This window comes from Cimex lectularius, unplaced genomic scaffold (assembly GCF_000648675.2).
Source record: "Cimex lectularius strain Harlan isolate CLEC.00 unplaced genomic scaffold, Clec_2.1 scaffold218, whole genome shotgun sequence".
NCBI classification, from domain to species: Eukaryota; Metazoa; Arthropoda; class Insecta; order Hemiptera; family Cimicidae; genus Cimex; species Cimex lectularius.
In genome coordinates, this window is record NW_019392822.1 from 764852 (window position 1) to 787610 (window position 22759).

The following is a 22759-nucleotide window of genomic DNA, read 5'->3' on the forward strand; positions in this document are numbered from 1 at the left end:
GTAAGTCGTGCAAACCATTAACGAAGTTTTGCAACAGAAGAGGTCATATCAACCCTCGGGCTGTCAACGCCTGAATCTAATTAAACCCTTAAGATATGGGATTGATTGACACCTGTTTCCATTATTATGAAAACACATTTTTATATCAAATACATAATATTATTAGTTTTACTTTATATAATAAAAATCGTATATGTGGCACTATACATTTCCATACAAAATCGATCAGGAACAAGACCCAAATAGAAGAAAAATAATAAAATAATAGAAATGATAAATGATGGATTGAGTGTGGTGTTCAATCCTTTTTAAAAAGATAGTTCCTACTCACAGTAAGTTGTTTTGCAACGATCCGGATTTCGCGCCAACAAAAAAATCAGCTGCTAATTGGAACGTCGCGTTGGCGGAGGTATCAGCGGGTCCACTTTGGCAATTCATGTCGAGAGACGTGGTTGTAGAAATCCTTCAACCTGATGATGAGCTAAAAGGCTCGAAATCCGGATCGTTGCAAAACAACTTACTGTGAGTAGGAACTATCTTTTTAAAAAGGATAGAATAAAATAATATGAAAATCATACACATCAATACAACCATGTAAACATTGCATAGTCAAATTCTAAAGATATCTAAAAAGATGGAAAATGTCAGTAAATTTAAAAGATAATGAAAGTTTAACGAACAAGATTAGCAGTGAATATAAATTAAATAAACATTTTTCGATTTATTAGGTTACCTTTAATAATTTACTAACGATGTTATAATAGTTCATATAAGATTTATTAATTGTTTTATTTTTCTTTATTGTTAAAAAAATTAAGCATTCCAGAAACGAAATAAATTTTACGTAAAAACCAACAGTTTATTTTTTTTTTTTTTGCTTAATCTCTCACTCTCTCTCCTCCTTCTCTCTCCTCTATCTCTCTTCTCTCACCTTCTCTTCTCTTATCTCTCTCCCCTCACTTCTCAATCTCTATCCTCTCATAATCCCTCTTCTCTCCCTCTCTCTCCCCTCTCTCTCTCTCTCTCTATCTATCTATTTATCTATCTATCTATCTATCTATCTATCTATATCTCTATCTCTCTCTGTTTCATTCTCCTCTCTTTCTTTGTTTTTTATCTCTCCTCTCTCTTCGTTCTAATCTATCTTTTTCTCTCTCTCTCTTTTTACTATGTGACAAAATACGATCCATCTACATTACGAAGGTCGTAAAAAATCTTTTTATTTGAATTAGTTAAATCCAAAATGTTAATAATAAAACAAAACCAAATGAAGCACCTTGAAGTAACAGACTTTTATATAAATTCTATAATATTTCAAGCCTTAAGTGCGTCGTTGATTTTATAATTCTTCACCGCTCAGTGAAGTTCCAAAAGGGTATTATGAAAAACAGGTATGTTAAGCAAAATTATCGTCATCACTTGATAAAGTATAAATTTCACCACACCTTTTACATACCCTCAGTACTCGGGCTTACTTTCTTTAAGATATTACCACCTATTTTGTTCGTACGATCAACGGCTATTTGCATAAATCTCCTTAATCGTGCGTCTTATTTGCAATATCCCAAAACGTCCTTTAGGAAACCAAATGATCCGTGACCATTTCGATAATAAATATCAATAGGATTGCGATATTTAATTAGAAGGGTGAAAGGATTCGGAGTCTTATTAGCATCCTATTGTTCATGTATTTTGTTAGCAATAGGTATATTTAACGTAGTATTAATACATTCTTTTCTATATACAGAAAACATGGCAAGTTGTTTCATAATAAAAAAAAGGAAACGGGTTACGATCTATTTTAAAATCAACCGAAGGAGAAAGTGATCTTGATCTTGAAAACCAGTTTCTGGGCCACGCTGTTCAGAACGTTGACTTACTGTAAAGCGTATTTCTCTCTATATTTTATATCACGCGTGAATGTCCCGTTATTCTTACAACATGGCGACTCGTATGCGCAAATAAAAAGGGCGACTATTACTTTAGAACGTTGCTAAATGTACTCGTTCACGAAGTCCGCGGAAAGGTCAGTTGATATGGCCAAGGGCGCATCACTTTCAACGGAAATACTTTTCTTACAACGTGAGGTAAGAAAAATGTCCATCTGTCCTTAAATCACGACCTGAGTACCTTGATCTTATCTCATTTTCGTACAGCAACATGATAAATATTAATCTAATAAATCATTCTTTTTACCAAAAAACAACTCTCTTATATATAACCGTTGTTATCAACGAGAAAAATCGCAATCAAACATAGGAAGAACATTACAAAAACTTAAATCTACCTTGTCAGTGTTTAAATAATTTTTTAGTTTTATAAATTACGACCTAACAAATCACTTTTATAACACAATTATTTATAGATACATCAAAGGTTTGTATTGTGTAATATGCGGTACATGAATAAATATTTTTGGTTTAAAACAATGTTTTCTTATATTTCGACCTCAACAGTTAATCTTATGATTCTTCCTTCTTGAAGGTTGGATAATNTATTTGTTCTGTGTACAGGCGTTAACTCACCTGAGGAAGGATTAAAATAAATCCGAAACGTTGTGGATAAAAACTGGTTGTGGTTTTTTGAGATGACCTATTATCCCACCTTCAAAAAGGAAGAATCATAAGTTTAAAACAATGTTTATGGAAAAAATTACTATTTAAAATATTTAGCGTATCATATGAAAGAAATATTGAATGTCCTTGGAAAATGCTAATTTATCATTTACTAAACGTCTACAAGTAATGTTTGATAATATAGTTTTGCTTTAAATTACATCTTTATGAGACATCAAAAGCTGTTAATTAAACGCAACGTTTCAATATAAACAGTCATTCATCAAGGTACTCCGTCAGGACAACCGTAGGTTGGTTATGTCCTAATAGCAGGCGAGAAATAGATAAGGCAATAGGGGAAGATAAATTAGGAGAAAGGCTCTTTTGTGGGAAGACTAACGGATCTTCGAAGCTTCGGGTGTTAAGTAATCTAGGCAGAGCTTTTAATAGCAAACGAGGTACCAGCTTTGCGCAAAGAAAGCCGCCGAAAATATTTATTTCAAATGTACACAGGGACAGTGCCTAGAAGACAGTCGTGTTATGCAAGGAGTGCATTCCCGATGAGGACGGCTCGTGAGTCAACGATTTGGCATTACGGAAAAAGAGACCTCCCGCAGACGATCGCCCACATTTCCATGTTGGCCAATAGTTTAAATGTGCGTGTTTTCTTTATCGCGGAAAACAATTGTATAATTAGCATATCGACGTTTCGTGTTTTATGTGACAATTTCGTTAATCTACGTACATATGACTTTACAACTGTAAATTACCTTTAAAACTAAACAAAGAATAAATATGAAGAAGAAAGACGTCAAATTGGGCCATTTTCAGTCGTAAGTTTGACTTTGTTTGTTGTTGTACACTTCCTTAACACTGAAGATTGCGAAATACGGTATCTTGACGGACCAATACAATACACTCGAGGACCAAAATGATCGGTAACCACCAAATTACAGGTCATCACCCCGCAGACCGCACGGTGAAATATCATAAAAACAGTCTTGTTTACGTTTAAAACGAAATCCTCTTCAGATTGAGACACTAGCGTAGATGACGTGCTGTCTTGTGCCTCATCTGCCGTGATACTGCGGCTGCTCCTTGAATTTTTGTTGGTGGCTCAGCGGCCTATGATTACGAGCTATCAGCGAAAAAATTTTTCCCTTCCTCTTGGATGCCATCACGGAGGAAAAATCTTTTAAAAGTTGACTCACTGAGTCAGCCCTTTAGGTTTGGTGACCATGCATTGGTGCCCTTTACCGTACAATCAATCTGTTTGTTTTTTCTTGATTCTTATTCTTTTTATTTATTTTCAATAAAAAAATTAAAAAATCGTAAAACATGGAAAAGCTTAATAAGTTTATTCAAATAAAAAAAAATCTGAATAACATCTATCAATAAAAATAATGAATACATAAAAATAATTTTAAAAATCGTAAAACGCAGTTGGAAAAGCGTAATAAGTTCATTCAAACCAAAACAAATCCGTTTGTTTTTTCTTTTCCCAGATTTTTATCTTATCGTTCCCAAGTGAGATCGAAAGAAAGAAAATGAGATTGAGGAAAGGGAGTTTAAAAAGTGTGAAATCATTACATAAGAAAGTGAATCCCCAAAATATTAAGTAAATAATAAATTCCTAATATCTAATAACTAAATAATTGAATTGTGTATTATACAGAAGCACAATACTAAAATAAGAGGGAGAAAGACAAGTAAGAGGTGCCGAAAATTTTACGGAATTGTTTGTTGAGTATCTATGTACTCAGCTCTAAATGGTGTGGATCGAAGTCACGATAGCTCAAGTGTAAGTGTAGCGACGTATCTGGCCGAAGGTCATGGGTTCGAATCCCGCTCGTGACACTGACTTTTTTTATCTCAACTAAAAACCTTAATTAATTGAAAGATATTAATTGGTCAAGCGGACCACGAAAACTAGTGAATTTTGTGTGGTGATTAGTGACCGTTAATCGATATTTATTTAGAAATCGAAAAATCAGAAAAAAGTGTGGGCACTCTCAACACGACACGCAAGAATGGCACAATTACACAGAAGACAAACACTTTAGCCCTGAAGATGATCTCAATAAAGATCGAAACGTTGGCACGATAAAGAAAATGTTTTTCTAAAACCTACATCACACCAGACCGCATCTCACGATTTCTAAATAAATAAAAAACTAGTGAATTTAATAAGTTAAAATGAAGTATATCTTCACTAAAGCTCTCCGTGGCCATTTCATTTGTCGCCGAGAATCAAATAGATTACACGACATTTGAAAAATGGCAAAAAGGAGGGAAATTCAAAAGATGGGGTTGAGATGGGAAGTTAGTGTCCGAGTGGATCGTCACGATAGCTCAAGTGGTAGAGTAGCGTAATATCTAGCCGAAGGTCGTGGGTTCGAATCCCGCTCGGGACACTTTTCTATCTCAACTAAAAACCTTAATTAATTGAAAGATATTAATTGGTCAAGCGGACCACGAAAACTAGTGAATCTAAAATCAATGCTAATATTTTTGTACATGTTTTAAATGTTCACCCTTAAAAAAGTTATTTTACAGACAAATGAAAGAAATCATTGCACAAATAAAATGTTGCAAGTGAGCAATTTCGCAATTGGGTACTTCGAGAACACACCTTGACCTTCCGCAATTTATCACCCCATAGAATTGGCTGGAGGGGCATGTCACATTTCATTTCAACTGTACTCCATGGCGGCAGTAAAATATCCAGCATTGCGTTGAGTTTATTTTTGCGAGGGAACGATCATATGTTTGCTTTCACGCTATTTTTGTTCAAGCTTTCAATTCTGCACTAGCAAAAGGAACAAAGATTAAGAAACATGGCTCAAAATCATTGGTCAAGCCCTGGGATATGAAATTGTTTTCCAAGCTTCCACTACCACTGAACGCTGCAGCAAGTACATCCGCATCTGGAGGTGAAAATTCTAATATGACGGTATTTATTTCAACATCAGTTTTTATTATAATTTTCTACCTTGGTCCCAGCTGAGTGGGAAGTTTTTTCCACTAAATAGCGAAGTAAATTATTACCTAGTCAAAAGTATATAGATGTAAGAAGGTTTCTTTGTGGTTCATATGTCCGTGTATATTCACAGTTTTACCATTGGGAGTTTTAAATTATTCAAAAATAAGACATTTGTTATGTTGGACAGAAAACAAAGTAGTGCTGGCTTTACTCGCAGGGAAAAGAACGTTAGACTGGGCCGCGTGCAGAGGACGGTTAGTTCTTGGCGCGGATCACCCAGGAATCATCAACCTCATAAACGGAAAAACGAAAAACGTCCCGACGAACGCAGTTGCCGAATTACAAAAAGCCATCTCGCGTATAACCGGCTATGAGAAAATAATATTTACAAAAACTGGTAGGTTAAGAAATAACTGTGAATAACGACAGTTTACTGTCTATTTTACCTGCAGGGTCGGAAGCGCAGGAATTGGCAATTCGATTAGTCGCCTCCTGGGGTGAACGAGAAGGAAAAGATAAAGAAAAAGGAATCGCACTTGTTACACCCTGCTCTCCATGGAGTCACGAGCGATTCCCTCTGGGCCCTATGAAAAAGAAAGCCCTCCCATTTGACAACCTGTCCGCCCTTGAGGTGCAATCGTGGATAACATCATACAGACAATTCTAATAACCGATCTTCTTTCAGGGCGAGCTATGGACGAACAACTCCGCCGTCGCTTTCATGATGAACACAATCCACTGGTCGGAAGACAAGGGTTTTCAAGTTCCTGGCACGAGGTACTTGACCGAGGTGAGAAGAGTGTGCGACAAGCACAACATTCTCTGGGTGACGGACGAATCCGCGAGCGCTTTCGGGAGGACGGGCTATCCTTTGGCATTCATGGCTGAGTCCTGCCGGCCGGACATCGTTGTCATTGGTGACACTCTCGGAGGAGGTATTTATCCGGTATGTCACCAATATGTACAATACAATAAAAAAACTCCTTTTGAAATCATTTTAATGACCGATGACTAAACAAAGTGCAGTTTAATGCTCTGTACTGTAAAATATTTCACATTTCATGCATATTAACATTACCAATTTTGTTATCTGATTAACAAAAAAATAGACAATCACGTTAAGATTACATTTAACATGACCTTACATCCAAAGATCTGAGGTGAAAGTACCTCACTAAATCGAAAGATGGGGGTCCACTCCAGACGATGATTCTTATTTTCTCGCACAGCCCACAGATGGCAGACAAAGTTAAAAACATCCAAAATATTAAAATTTAAAAAATGCTATCAGGTTTTTTTTTGGAAAATTCCATGGGATTTTATAAATAATTTCATTATTTATTATTTTTACAAAGGCTTTTCAGCTTTGATTGCAAGCTTAAAAGGCTATTTTTTACTTATTTCACTGCCCCCACCTAAAAGTAATATGTTAAATAAATAATATGTTTCTTTCTGAAATTCAAGCAGCAAAAACAAGAAGGCAAAAATTTCTGCCGGTGTTTCTACCAAATACAATGGATTTACTTGTAGTTTGTTTAGCATTTAATTCACAAGATCAGAAAACGTGTAATTGTCCGATTCTTTTGAATATCTGTCGTTGTACAAATATAATTATTTAAGTAGAGTCGTTAAGGACGGCATGTTGTTCCATTTTCGTTATTTTTGTTATTACTAATTGCTATCACAAGCCGTATCAGTCGCATAAAAATTCATTTTATAAATCAACTAACCCAAATCAACTAACTTTAACTTTACTTTCTATACACCTTTAATATAATTAAAGTTAACTTATGTACAACTCACTGATTTTGTTACCATATTGCGCCCAAATTTTTAAGGTTTGTACATAACTTCTATTTTGATTACGCTAAATATTGTTTATAGTACACTGTATTTTTTTTTTTAATACTGTAAGACAGATTCAATTTTTTTTGTATCTCATAACTGCTAAACCTACCCAAGTACTGAAAGAAACTAAATCAAATAATATACAGCATTTATAACGCAGTGTTTAACTTAGAATCATTTTTCTGGTAAGTTTTCCCTATCTATGTTATTATGATTACATGTTATCACCCATTTTAATACCCAAAAATATCCATACAATACTGTAAATATGAAAATAAAATATACCATAAAGAAAGTGTTAGTGAGTAATTCTATTGTTTACTGGCTTATGATAACATTGTTACACCTTTGATACCCAGAGGAATTCCCACGTGATATTAATAATCGCTAAGTCCATGAACTTCTATTATTATTTTTTTTTTTTTTTTTTTAACTGCTTGGGTTTATCTACTGTTTGTAGGAACAATTATGTGCCGTTCAAAATGTTTTTAGGAAAAGTATATTATATATAAAAAGTAAATATCACAAACAAACAAATACTAAAATAATGTGAAATTTTGTTTAGAGGTCAATGAGGTGATTTGTAGTTTGTTAGTTTCTACGTTTTGTCGGCTTAACTCTAAACCAGCTGCACATCAAGAAAAAGAATTTTACAACCAATCTGACCTTTCGCCACCGCCATCTTCAGTGGTTGATTTGTGCATTGCTCGGAGGGTATGTCCTATTTACAGATTCTAATGGAATTAAGGCGAATAGCCGACCAATGACGAAAAAACGGATGATCTGCGACGATTAAAGCTGAATGGCTTTTTTGCTAGAATTTCCAGGACGCCTCACATTTAGTTTGTTTTAGTTTTACTGTTATATTCTATGGCATGCCAAATATTAACATCCTGTCTGACTAGTCTTGCCGGGTGTGTAAGACGCTTTTCACCTTGTCACCCATCTTCAGTGGATGGGCTGTGCGTTTATCATATATTATCATCAGATCCATGTATGATGCAATGACCAACGCTTCTGACCGACAAAACTAGCGAAATAGGCATGGCTAGATGACTGGAGGCGCCTGAGCTATATAACAATGTTATATGCTAACCAATTCCTACCTTTCCGAATAAGAATTGAGCACATTCGTGTTTCAGACATCTGCCGTGTTGCTCTCAGACAGGGTGTTCTGCGGTAAGGAGGATAAGCCGGTGTTGAAGTTGCCCGATTCTTCTCTGTCGAACCACGCCGCTGCCGTAGGTCTTGAGGTGATAAAAGGATACGAAATGGAAGACCTGGCAGAGGCTGCAAGAATGAACGGGATCTGCCTTAAAACGGCAATCCAATGGGCGTTGGGACCGGAGGAGCTGACGTGCGTCACTGGGAAAGGACTATTAATGGCAATAAGGGTCCATGGCGGTAACTGATTTTTCAGATAATCAATCATCTTATCTTTTATTTATATAATTTGTAATTTTATTTGTATAATTTGTAAATTTTAATTGATTATGTGTAAATTTAAGATTAAGATCTTTCAATTAACTAAAGCGGGAGCTACCACTTGAGCTATCGTGACTTCCATCCACTCGGCCACTAACTTCCCATCTCAACCCCACGTTTTGAATTTCACGATAGCACAAGTGGTAGAGTGGCGGCGTATCCAGGCGAAGGTCGTGGGTTCGAATCCTGCTCGTGACATTTTATCTCAAATAAAAACCTTAATTAATTGAAAAATATTAATTGGTCGAGCGGACCACGAAAACTAGTGAATTTAGTAAGTTAAATAAAGTATATCTGCACTGAAAGCTCTCCGTGGCTATTTAATTTGTCGCCGAGAATCAAATAGATTACACGACATTTGAAAAATGGCAAAAAGGAGAGAAAATTCAAAAGATGGGGTTGGGATGGGAAGTTNTTATTTTTTTTATTATTAAATTTATGCTGACCTAAAAATTCTAACAAAGGAATTCTTCTTGTGATGGTTATTTGAAGATTATAGAAAATATTGTTGATTGTGGGCGAATCTGTGATATTTGAAATGTGAGTTAAACTGTCATATATAAAATTATTGATTTTTTAAAATATTTTTTTTTAAATAAACGGTACAATTTATAAAATTAATTGACTCCAAAATAATAATTACATACTTTGTAGTTTATTTAACAACAGAAAGAAATGTATACAAAACAAACTAAATTAACAGTATACAGCATGGTCTGGCGGAAATTCAAAGCTACATCACTACACCAACAAAAATATAAGAATGAAATATACAATTGAAAACTAAAAGGTAGAACACTTTTAAGAATACGTAAAGAAAATAAATTAATTCAAAACCAGACAAAAAAGTATTATTCATAATAGATTTCCTTAATTAGTTCAAAACTCTTTTGATTTCTTGGACAAATTACATTTTGAATTATTTATCATCAAATCATCGGGAAAAACTTGCGCTGAGACGATTCTTACATTACAGTCGTCAATCAGAATGAATTTGAGATGGGAATAACGAAATAAAAAATTTGACAAGTTTGAAAAATCATCATCCCAAAAAATCCAATTTAAGTCGACAAGTAGTTGAAAAACGACAGAATCGTTGTTATGGATAGAAATTAGATTCCATCCGTTCAGCATACAAAATTTCACAGTAATATTAAAATAATTTAACTTAATAGCAAACAACAGCCCCCAAACAAAAGCTTGGGGTTTTCTACAACAAATTCTATTCTAAAAACGCCATACAATCAAAAATTTCTAAAAACACAGCTAAGGCGTAGAACACAGCCCTTTCAAATCTGGATGTTATTTCAGCAGGAACACATAGAACTTATAATTAACAAAATACTTTTCATAAACGTTAAAATACTTACATTCTACGAATGTTTGTATTAAAATGAATACACATTTCTACTTTGTAGTTATACTACCCCAATAAAATGTATTCGGCAAAATTAAATATTTTGTCACATAGATTTTGTTACATCATGTATTCGTAATAAGTGTTGTTAATAAGACTAAGTATTTTATCATCAAGAAAGAATCAGACTTTCAGAGAAGGGTTAAAATTACAATCCAATATTATATTATTAATTGCCTATTTTATGAGGATACAACCAAATTAACCGCTATTAAGATAGGGAAATGTAAGTTTTTGAAGATAGGCGAAAAATTGAATTAAATTAAGTAACAATATAAGTAATAAAATTTTAAACTTTTCAATTGAATTAAAATATATTAGAAATTAAAATGCCTTGTGAGTGGCTACTCTGCGACAGGAATGACGCCAAATCTATACTGCCTCCTTATAAGGAACAGTGTTGATTTCTTTTCCGACGACATGTCCATGCTATTTCCTTGTCCAGGACGGTGTTGATTCCCTTCCGACACATCTTCCTCATTGGTTGTAGTGTGGGTTTTTCTCTTCGTCTAGTTTATAGGTCTTGTTTTATTGAATCCAAGACCGTCTCACTTTCATTGATGCAGTATATACCTACTCATTGGCAAAGCAAAGGAAGAGATATGGTAAATATGTGAACGCTGTCAAATGTTAGAATGGATCAAGGATAACAACGGACTTTTAAATGGCTGTATTCTGTATTACCTTTTGTATTTATTATTAATTTTTATAGAACAAAATAAGTATTTTATTTAAATTACGTTTTTTAAATGGTCAAGTCCTTTACTTTTAATACGTTTAAAAAATTGTTTCTTAATATGTTAGTATCGCAGGATTTTATGTCTGTCAATGAATTTTGTGAAAATGATTTTTAAACTTTAATGTTTTGTATATACAAAACATTTTGTGTGAATATTTGGGCACTGTAATACCAAAAGCTTGGGGTTTTCTACAACAAATTCTATTTTAAAAACGCCATACAATCAAAAATTTCTAAAAACCCAGCTAAGGCGTAGAACACAGAAAAATTAAACCTTATAGCCAAAGAAAAAAAACCTTATTCTTTATTCTGGGACAAACGGTCTCCTAAGAATAACAATAAGGTCACAGAACTTTTTACAAATCTGCCACTTGGATTAAGATAGACTTTTCGTTACCCTGTAGTGCAATAAGTTGAAATAAATCACCTAATACAATACATATATAAAAGATGGAAATAATAGTATTAACATTAACAATTTAGAGAAATAATCATAATAATAAAAGAATTGCGAACATAATCGCAAATTGTGACGTTGAAAGTTAAGAAAAAAGATAATAAATAACTTCCTTATGTAGCAAAACGACCTAATTAATTGTCGGACTATTTTGTCTCTGTTTGGAGGGAGATGCGAGGGATTTAAAAGAGGTAAGAGATGCGGCGTNTTTTTTAAATGGTCAAGTCCTTTACTTTTAATACGTTTAAAAAATTGTTTCTTAATATGTTAGTATCGCAGGATTTTATGTCTGTCAATGAATTTTGTGAAAATGATTTTTAAACTTTAATGTTTTGTATATATAAAACATTTTGTGTGAATATTTGGGCACTGTAATACCAAAAGCTTGGGGTTTTCTACAACAAATTCTATTTTAAAAACGCCATACAATCAAAAATTTCTAAAAACCCAGCTAAGGCGTAGAACACAGAAAAATTAAACCTTATAGCCAAAGAAAAAAAACCTTATTCTTTATTCTGGGACAAACGGTCTCCTAAGAATAACAATAAGGTCACAGAACTTTTTACAAATCTGCCACTTGGATTAAGATAGACTTTTCGTTACCCTGTAGTGCAATAAGTTGAAATAAATCACCTAATACAATACATATATAAAAGATGGAAATAATAGTATTAACATTAACAATTTAGAGAAATAATCATAATAATAAAAGAATTGCGAACATAATCGCAAATTGTGACGTTGAAAGTTAAGAAAAAAGATAATAAATAACTTCCTTATGTAGCAAAACGACCTAATTAATTGTCGGACTATTTTGTCTCTGTTTGGAGGGAGATGCGAGGGATTTAAAAGAGGTAAGAGATGCGGCGTAGCGGATTGGCAAAAGAAGATAATTCCAGACTTTTTGGCTCGAGCTAGGAAAGTCCGCTCAAATGTGGAGGTTTTATGACTAGGGAGATAATAGGTCATTGGGAAACGAGCGGGTGTTTCGGGAGCAGATAGAATATTTGAATTGAAGTGGCTGTAAAATATAATGAGATTGACGAGAGTTCATGGATTTGTAAAAAAAGGAGCCTAGAATTTACTTACTATGGAAGGAAGGATAAAGCCAGGATAGGTTTGAATACAGTACTCTGGACATTCAGGAAGTGCCGAAAGTAAATCTTACACAAAAATTCATCAGTCTTTTCAGACGCTTATCTTTTCCTCTGAAAGTCCAATATAAGCGACACAGCAGTCCAGTCCAAGAGGAGATCGATGAGGGATGAGAGAGGAATTTAAAAGTGGAAGTTAGAGCCAGGATTGACAGATTGGAATGAAGGATGCCACAGATCCTCAGAAAATTTGGGAAATGTGTGGTTTCCAGGTTAGGTTTTGGTCGAAGGTAACCCCCAACTTTTTAATCGTGGGGAAGGAAAGTTTGTTGATCGTGAAAGAAAGGTTAGAGGGGATGGATTCGAAAAAGAAGATAAAAACGAATAAAATTATAAATTAATTATATTTTATTTGTGTATCTAGTTCAAGTCAACAAACCTTTTTGCGTGTATAAAACTTGTATTTTAGGTACAATAAATAAGTTTTTTTTACACCAAATTTACCTTGTATTCCAAATCAACAGTTGAATTTTAACGCAACATTTAATTTAATTTTTATTTTTAGGAATCGGAAGTGTATAAATTAATTATATTTTATTTGTATATCTAATACAAATCAACAAACCCTTTCTGCATGTATAAAAGTTGTATTTTAGGTACAATAAATAAGTTTGCTTTTGTAAACCAAACTTAGCTTGTATTCTAAATCATCCGTTTAATTTTAACGCGACATTTAATTTAATTTTTAATTTTAGGAATCGGAAGTGCTTCTGAAATTTGCCTCGAGATGAGAAAAAGAGGGGTTTCTGTCTGGCCGTGTTCCGATCACTACATACTCATTACTCCACCGTTGACAACATCCCAAGAAGAACTCGTAGCCGGTGTCATCGTCCTGGCTGGCGTTTTGGACTGGCTTTTGGAAAGGACCGCTCGGAAACATTGCATAGGAAAATTTAAATTTGATTGAACTTAAAAATATTATATCTATATATAATATAATGCAAAAAATGTCCCTTGTTCAAATATATACTGGCCGTTGAGAAGATCAGCCTCTTTTTTCTTCTTAATTAGGTCTTTTCACTTCATCTCTGACCTCATTTACAAACAGCCTTGAGTCAAAGACAAAAAGAAATCACAAGTTATGAAAATCAGCGTTTTCCTCTCTCTATCGTTCTCTCTCACTCTCTCTTTCATGAAAGAACTACTATAAAGACAATAGGGGCTATCATGTCTCAATCGTGTCTTTTTCAATGGAATTTTTTCACCTCCAATGAATATCGCAGATCGATAAAAGCGGATAAGAATAAATTAAAATCAACAAAATTCCTAGAACCAAAAAAAGATAGTGTCTTAACATTTCGTACCTATTGCCAATCTGCTAAATGAAAGTAATGTTATATTGTTGCCGGTTCTTCAAAAACTTGATATTGATCATTTTCTAACATAAATCGCATAACATAAAGCGCAATTACTTTCAATTCTACGCAGTTAAGCATAATTATCGTTAAACCGTTAAACTTGGTTATATGCTTGGTTAACAGCAAGCAGATTAAATCCAAAGTTTAGCAGATAATGAAGACTGAAGGAATGAATTTTTTTTTTTTTTTTTGATATAAGCAATGTCTGTGGACTTTAAAATTGCCAAATCAGAAATTCCTGAACTCTGACCTGCATCGATTCTTTGTCTACATAAACCAATTTTAAAATTTTTCAGTTTCATTATTAATTTTGAAGATATTAAGGTCATGTTTACGTTTATTATTTTTAGATCCTGTATGTTAGCAATTGTAATATAGTAAAGTAGTAAATTATTAAAAAATCAATGAAAACTGCTGGTTTAATTTAAGTATCTTTCCTTCTTGTAGATACAAGATTCTTTTTAGGACCAAAAAAAAATAGAAAACCAGAAAAGGCTTAATATGTTAAATAAAAGATATTTTATCTAAACGTGAACCTGTTTTGAATGATTGACATGTTGTTATTTAGAAAAAACGATTTTTTTCGATTTGCAGTTTCAAATTGCTAGTCTTATGTCAGATTTATTGATTATTTTAACATTATACCAAACCACTTTAGTTTGTTGGTAAGAATTTGATTAAAATTAAAAAGATAAAAAACTAATTTAAAGAAATTATAATGAACAAATCTATAAGTATCTAGATTTATCTATAAGTAATAGATAAATATATTGCGTATATGTCATATATTTATAAATCCCAGGCCCCGAAGATCTCATTAAAAGATCGAAACGTTGACACGATAAAGAAAATGTTTTTCTAAACCTATGTCACACCAGACCGCATCTCACGATCTCCACATAATGATAAATATATTGTTAATATCAATGATATTTATAGTAATTATACTAATAAAATATCATTAATTCAAGAAAATTTTCCAATGTATTTCGAAAGTCTCTGTATCTAATGATCGTAATGTTCAAAATAAAATTGAACTTTGCAAAAATAACTAATTATCTTTTCAGTTGAGCATGGCCTAAGGGACCAGTTTCTTTTGGCTGACTTAGAATTTTTCATTTAAATTAACCTAAATATTTTTGTTGGACATCTTGGTAAAAACTTCATTTAGCAAATCTTTGTTGTCCAGTGCATCTGTGGAATTTACGAAAAATCCGATTTAAGGTTTTTCATTATTTGATGTCGTAGCCTGTAAGATTTTTAATGTTCAATATCTTTGCCATTAAATTGTTAAATTATTTGAAACATTTTTAACAAAAATTGGAAAAATGAAAACGTTATAATAATAAAAGATGGGTAGTATATTTTTTAAGTATTTTTTATCCTACCAACTCATCATGCCTCATATAATCTTTTTATGTTTTTGATCTTTTTTCGGGTTTTTTTTACGATGTATTTTCATAAATGACATATAAAGTTTGACGATCATAGAAGTCAATTTTTCTTTTAATATGGTTTTGTTTTCGGTGTTTGTTTTTACTTTTTGGACAAGTTGACTTATTGACTCTTTAGTAGTTGATCTTTTTTAATCTTATGGACAGAATTTTCTTCCATTTTATTCGATTTGTTTTTAGGTCGAAATTTTCATTTACGTAATAAAAATTGTTAGATTAGGTATTAGGTCAGAATAAAAACATCGGAATTATTTATAAAATGTCTATTTAGACAACATCAAAGGTATACAAAAATCACTGGTATAAAAAAATGGTAGCTTCAACATTACCGGTTCGATTCTTAAAAATTAGAATAGTAACCTCCAGCAGGTTGAGTTTTGGGCTTAGAAATGCCTGTACGCCGGTCCTGGGTTGTAATAAGCACCACCTCCTGGGGTAGCTCTGGCTTCGGCAACCTGGCAATCGCCAAAAGTTAATTTCAAGTCGGTCAAATTTGACAAAATTGAGAAACTTACCTGTTGAGCGACAGCTTTGACGATGTCGGGGTGGACGGACGGGCCAGAAGGCTGGTAACCGTTTTCGTCGGCGACGTAGCTGACCTGGACGGGTCCTGCAGGAGAGGCGTAAGAGTAAGATCCTTGGACGGTGACAGCGGGTCCTTCAGGTCCTGGCGCCCTAGGGGCCCCGACTTCATCTCTGGCAGATCCGTCTCCAGATCGATAACTGTCATGCAAAAAAAAATAAAATACACAATATTAATAAAAAACAATATTCTACAGTATTTTATTACAGAAAATAATGACGTCAAATCGTCTACGTTTCTTTTCTATTTAGTGAAAATTTTATTACAATCCGAGTTTATTTATATTTTTTTAAGTACCTTAATGGTTCTAAGAATCAAATTTCAAGCCAAATAAAGTACAGGTTTAAATATTGGAAGTGTAAGTAAAATGAACGGTTATAATAATTTAACTACTTCAGTACAAATATTTCATGCTCATAAATGTTTAATGTTAAGACAACATTAAAGTATGTAATCTACAGGTAGATTTCAAGAATGGCCCAACAACAACGAAGGTTTATGATGTGCACATCAAGGGACACAAATTTTAATAAAAAGAAAAACTTTTGTATCCCTCATTTTGTAAAATATAAGACATTATTTACATGCTTTTAAGTAAAAATAGTGCCATACATTTGGTGCGTACGTTATATTTCTAACAAGTTATGTTAATATTTTATATATATTACGAGGGTTCGCAACAGCAGAGACCATATAAACGCTCAGGGTCCGGTGTTTTTGAAAAAAAGCCCATTTGTAAGTATGTCGGGTTCGAATGCAGGGCCGCTGGATTCGAACCCGGGACCTTTACCTTACAGTGATGAGCGCCGTGTCAACGACGAAACCTTGCGGCTACCGCCCCCTACTAATAATAATTATTCAATTTTGATAATGCATAACGTCGATTTTCTTCCTCCCCAGTCACAAAATAAACTAAAAGCAAGACAATATCCAATATTACTATCCAAATCCAACGTTCACTATCATTATTCGTTGTTTTTTTTTTTATATATAACGAATTAATTTTGTACATGTGTTAACAATTTTATAATGTAAGATTAATAATAATGGAAAATTGCGAACATCTCCAAAAATAGAAATGTTTGAACATGCATTACTCAAAATCACATGAAATCACTATTTACAAAAACTTTTGCATATTAATACTATGGTAGATAGTAAAGCATGAATTAATAAATTTATTGAATTGACTCACCCTTACAGTTACACATAAATATAAAATGTGTAAATCAAATTATTCATATATCGGTGTAATAAGTAGTTTTCTATGTTACATTTTTGTGATATAAATATATATTAATGTAAATTAATTCGACATGATTCTCATGTTCTTCATTAATATTACTGCATTAAATATTCATCTTTTTCTGAAACGAATACAGTTTATTTTAACGCATTTTCTAATGATTACCCGGCAAAGGATGCGCCAAACTGGTACATCACGAAAGTCCGTGAACGCCCATCTTACGAAATAATCCAAAACAGGTTTAGTTGGCTATAACTATCTCGTCTTGTCGACGTGGAATTGATCATGAATGTTTTGACATCTCGACAACTTAAACATTTCGTGTTTAAAACTAAGCTGAGTATACACATGAAGTTTTTTGACTAATGCACATTGTAAGACATAAGATTGGCATCGTTTCTCTCGTTTTGCCTCATTTATCATAAATAATTATCACGTATCAACGGTATTCCTATCAATTTGGATTTGATTAACGAGACGGAAAGGGAAAAATATGACGGATTGGGCATTGCAAAATAACGCTTGGAAGGTCGTACATCCAGTTGTGTAAAAGCTAACAATGAAAATTCAACGTAACGGAAGATGTTCGTGTACATGACCCATGAAGGTGCGGTTCATCCTTCTATTCTCTTCAAAATATCCATTCACTCAACAATAATAAAAAGAAAACCATTTAACCATTAGAGACCAGAAGTCCTAACGATGTCCCTTTTGTGCTTGAAGGAGCTGAAGCAACACAAAGATTTTCGTTCTTAGCTCGCACACTCAAATCAGATCATCCTTAAAACATTTTTTAGAATATTTTTTTTAATGAACTGTGTAAAATTGGAATGTCAAGAGGAAAGTTGCTGCTTTTTTTAATCAACAGTAGTGTGCTAAGACAACCGCAATAATTAAGAGAAAAAATCTAAGAGGCTCACTGAATGACTTTAGTAATTTTGGCATTCTTAATGATCCACTTTCATCACGGAGAGAGTTGTACATTTTGAGTTGAACATCAGAAACTTACTTTTTTTAAAAATAAAATTGCAATACACCAACTTACGCAAAGTTGTAGGATTGGTCTGGGTTGAGAACGTAGTGCTGGCTTACGATGGGTACGAAAGAGTGTGCTCCGGGGTAGAAAGGGGCACCACCGAATTGTGGAGCTCCATGGGCTACCACGACCAAAGCGACAGCGAGAAAAGCCTGAAATAAAAAATAATCCTTATTCGTTGCTATAAACATAGAACTTTAATCAAGCTTAAAACCACATTAAACAAATTTCCTAGGAAAATATTACACTTTGAACATGGATTGGGCTGGAACCATAGAGGATAAGGTAAAATCAATATGTATCTATAATATACTAAATATAACAAGTAAGAATATTACAGTGAGGGAGTTGCAAAAACCTCATCAAACTGCTCATATCAAAGAATGTTTTTGCCTTGACTAGAAAAAATTTACGTATTCACTGGGTAGATATATACATATATCCACTTGAAATTACCTACAAAAACTTTGTTTAAAATTCTTTTTCTAAATATTTTTCAAAAAAATATAAAATATTCTACAAAACTTAGTTTAAATTGACTTTATCAAACAGATCTAATAAATTTTTATAAAAAATAATATATAAATTATCAAATCATACCTACAAAGGTCTGTAACAATCTCTTATATTATTACTTTTTAAATGTATGAGCAGATATAAAAATATGAATTCCATATATCTCCTAATTTTAATAAGCATTGCATAACGTATAGTTTTGCACAATAACATAAAACGTATTCTGAGCCAAAAAGGATATCACTCTAAGCGTACGAATTAAATATAAGTTAAATTTACTGCTCATGTAAAAATTAATTTAAAACGATTTGGATTTTTTTCTTTAAGGAAAATTTTTGCAATTTACGATGTAATATTAAGCATTATTTCAAAACTATTATTTTTTATTTCATGTTACTCATTATATAAAAATCGACATAATAAACACTTAAGAACAAGAAAGGTACCTGAAAAACTATAATGACCTGTAACATTTTATAAATTCCTGCAAAATACAAAATAGACTGAAATGTACCAAAAGACTAATTTTAAATTAGCATACATCTTCTTTGATCATGAATAAATGTTCTTACATTAGTTTTAAAAAATAAAAAGACAATTGAATCGTTTTGTTATAAATAATAAATATAAATATTCTATCAATATAAAAAACTCTGGCACAGGTTTAACACAATCTTAATTTTTGTTTTAAAAGTTGAACAATAATTAATTTAGACATTATAAATTCTTTACAGAAGCTTGACTACCGAAATTGTACTTTTGTGGATGCTTTTATAATATTTGTTAATATTGGTAGGTTTATTGTGATCTACCTTTAATAATAAATATAACCAACTTTTTTATAAATTGCAATAATGTAAGATTGTATTAGTAAATCCATGTGAAATGATAAATTTAAACGCAAATAGAAAAATCAAATTGTAGAATATACTTAATATTTAAACGATATATCTATCTAAATGCAAAAAGTTTAACTAATAATAAATATTGCTCTTCTTGTAAGATAATAAAGTTTAATATAAAAACCGATTGTTCGCACATTACACACTTGTTGTTGCATAACCAAAGGCACTCACTAGATCCGGCACAGTTTAAAATTTATAAATAAATGTAAGAATAAAAGCCAGAAACCTTGTATGAGAAGTACATTGTTGTGGTTGTTGTTGTTGTCTTAGGTTTGACTGATGCTGGATGAATACTCCAGTTCTCTTTTATAGGCGGGCGGCTTAACGGTAGGGGAAGGAGCCGTCAAGGACGTCCGAGGGTGGAAACCAGGACCTTCTGGGGGTGGATCCTTCCTTCTTTCATCCTTCCAATCCTTCTTACCCCATTTCTTGGCCGGTGATTGTACGGTAATGTTCGCAACATTCGGCACTTATCAATCGTGGTTCATGTGCCATTCTTTTTTGCATTCCGTTTGTTCTGTCCGTGTGTATGTGTATGCTGTAGCAAGTTGGATTTTATAACTTTTTAACTATATAATAACTGAAAGATTTTACGACCAACATAGTGTTTTATAGGCATAAAAATTTATATATCTTTTATATGTTTATAGTTTTAGCAAACAAAAGAAAATTAATTTTAATAGGAAAACACAAGTTCTATTTTGCTTTTATCGCGCATATAAAATGTATATTTATTAAATGCCTTAATTTAACATATTTTTATACACATTTTTCTTGCATTTACAATCACCTAAAAATTGTTAAAACACACAGAATTTACTGAAAAATTTCTTACATTACATATTATGACTATGTTTTAAATAATGTTTTCATAATTCTTCATGTATCAGATGTACCAAATATACACAATTTTTATATTCTGTTTATCATTTATTTTGACAGTCTGACAAACAAATGAAATTTATATGCCAAAATACCAATTATTTTGTTTTTGTGTCTGCCCTGCAGCTAATTTTGTTTTATTATATGCATCAAATACATTTTTTAGAACCACTTTAATCCACTCAACTCTCTTTTATTTGCTTTAAAAATTTATATATAATGTTTATATTTTTATATTTAAACTATTTAAAAAAAATCTTTTGAGGACAACAAACTTCTATTCCACTTTTTTACTTGTACTTTAACTTCTACGTTTCTATAAACTATATATATATATATCCACATTCACAGGGCTGTCAAACAACTTAAATTTTTACATTAAAAATTATATTTCGGAAATACGTAATAAGTAGTATGATGCAATCCGGATCAACCTATTCGACAAAGAAGAAAGAAAAGAAATATTTTTGAGCAAACATAAGTAGTTGAACGCTAATTATAAATTTCAAAAAAGAAAATGTTGAAATAATTCCAAAATGTAACCTTTCTTTGCTGTTCAAAGATTTGTATGCTCTTTATTTTTAATAAACAATTTCCAATAACGAAAAAGAAAATCAGTGCACAAAGCAACAGAAAATTATTACTTATAACAACAAATATATTTTTATATTTCGTACTTCTATAAATTGAAATTTTGCTTGAGGACTGTGAAATAGCATAAATTGTGATATTAAAATAATATTTCAGAAGCACACCTGAATTATGGTAAGCGCCTTCTTGGAGTAAAGAAGAAATTTTATTGAGCAAAAATAAGTGGGTCGAATTTTACGAAACTTATAAATTACAAAATAAAACAATACACAACGACAATTTTTTTACATTACAGTGGATAATTATTTTGAAGAGAATTTGCCATCTCTGTGCACTTTAAAAGTTACTTTCTTTATTTCATTTTATTTGCTTTAAAAATCAATGTCTCCTTTCAAGGAAAATCAAAGCAATATTATTCAATTAACAAATAAAAATAGCAAATACAACTTAACTTTATAACGTTTTTATATATTTCGCATACCTACCAACTATACAAATAAACTAAATAGCTTAGATTTGAGGTCTTAAATATAACAACCTGATCAAACTTCATGCGCAAACAAAAAAATTGGTTGAAAATGTATTATTAAAATTTTATAATACTTATAAATTACCATTAAAAAACACTTGTAACAATACATAAATGATTTTGGAATAACACAGAAATTGGCAATTATTTAAAATTTTACTTCTTCTAAATAATTAAACGACATTTAGAGCACAAATCAAAACAAGCCAAATCCTTTCAATTGACAAGTCGAACGATTTTCAATCAAATTTGGTTTAATTGTAGACAAAAACATTTTACATCAAAAAAATTCTAAACTAAAAAGTTCTGTTGAAAATGACTGTTGACTTTCGTGTGGCATTAATGAGGGGTTTTCTTTTTGAGAAATCCTGTTGAGAATGTTCTATGTAGAAAATGTACAACTTCAATACCAAAATAACAAAAAAATTAACTTTTGTTCGGGGGAACCGCGGTGGCCGAGTAGTCAGGGCGTCCGACTCGCATTGCCATTCTAGCGGTCCTGGGTTCGAATCCCTGCAAATCCTCATAGTGTTTTAATTGATAATGACTCCTCATCCGCGATACTGTGACTGGTAGTTGGACGATAAGGCTATATGACTGGATTTACTTACTTATATTTGTTCAGTCTTTTTAAAAAATATATCTAGACCAATAAAAATTAAACAGAGAAATCGTCAAACAACATTGTCTTATTCTGCACTTTTTCGCAGAGGATCTTCGCCTTGGGAATATCGTATGTGTAACCTTTATTGTTATTCCTTTTTACCTGTTTGTTTATAACGATAATAATATAAAGAAAAGTCAAACACTACCACCTGTAGCGTACTGTTGACTTTTGTGTAGCATTAATGAGTGGTTTTCTATTTGAGTAATCCTGTTGAGAATATTTTTATATTCTTTATAGAAAATTTTAATATATTCTCTGCTTGGAGAATAATTACTCGGGATTAGATTAATTTCAGGGTGACCATTACCCACGTATATATGACCAGGTGAGCAGTGATCGTGCGATGTGTTATTT

General features: G+C 32.3%; 2 protein-coding genes across 2 annotated transcripts; one reads left to right on the forward strand and one right to left on the reverse strand.

Moving 5' to 3' along the window:
• The first annotated feature begins 5243 nt into the window (after nucleotides 1-5243).
• LOC106665302 (ornithine aminotransferase, mitochondrial-like) lies at nucleotides 5244-13623 on the forward strand. The gene is made up of 6 exons (XM_014391629.2): nucleotides 5244-5488; nucleotides 5726-5935; nucleotides 5991-6169; nucleotides 6224-6484; nucleotides 8529-8790; nucleotides 13334-13623. The coding sequence occupies exons 1-6, from the start codon at nucleotides 5425-5427 to the stop codon at nucleotides 13543-13545; spliced, it is 1188 nt and encodes a 395-aa protein (XP_014247115.1). The 5' UTR covers nucleotides 5244-5424; the 3' UTR covers nucleotides 13546-13623.
• A 2075-nt stretch (nucleotides 13624-15698) lies between these two features.
• Nucleotides 15699-20053, reverse strand: LOC106665184 (endocuticle structural glycoprotein SgAbd-9-like). Its single transcript, XM_014391430.2, has 4 exons — nucleotides 19963-20053; nucleotides 18325-18467; nucleotides 15966-16173; nucleotides 15699-15905 (listed from the first exon to the last, which is right to left on the reverse strand). Exons 1-4 carry the CDS (start codon nucleotides 19978-19980, stop codon nucleotides 15834-15836), a joined length of 441 nt encoding a protein of 146 aa, XP_014246916.1. The 5' UTR covers nucleotides 19981-20053; the 3' UTR covers nucleotides 15699-15833.
• Nucleotides 20054-22759: the final 2706 nt, after the last annotated feature.

Bases quoted from the DNA above. Each gene is read 5' to 3' on its own strand.
- LOC106665302 (XM_014391629.2), top strand. From the start codon at position 5,425: ATGAAATTGTTTTCCAAGCTTCCACTACCACTGAACGCTGCAGCAAGT. The intron at 5,936-5,990 runs GTAGGTTAAGAA...TTTTACCTGCAG, and splicing joins AATAATATTTACAAAAACTG to GGTCGGAAGCGCAGGAATTG. The intron at 6,485-8,528 runs GTATGTCACCAA...TTCGTGTTTCAG, and splicing joins TCGGAGGAGGTATTTATCCG to ACATCTGCCGTGTTGCTCTC.
- LOC106665184 (XM_014391430.2), bottom strand. The intron at 16,174-18,324 runs GTAAGTTGGTGT...TTTGCATGACAG, and splicing joins GACCAATCCTACAACTTTGC to TTATCGATCTGGAGACGGAT. The intron at 15,906-15,965 runs GTAAGTTTCTCA...GGCGATTGCCAG, and splicing joins TCAAAGCTGTCGCTCAACAG to GTTGCCGAAGCCAGAGCTAC.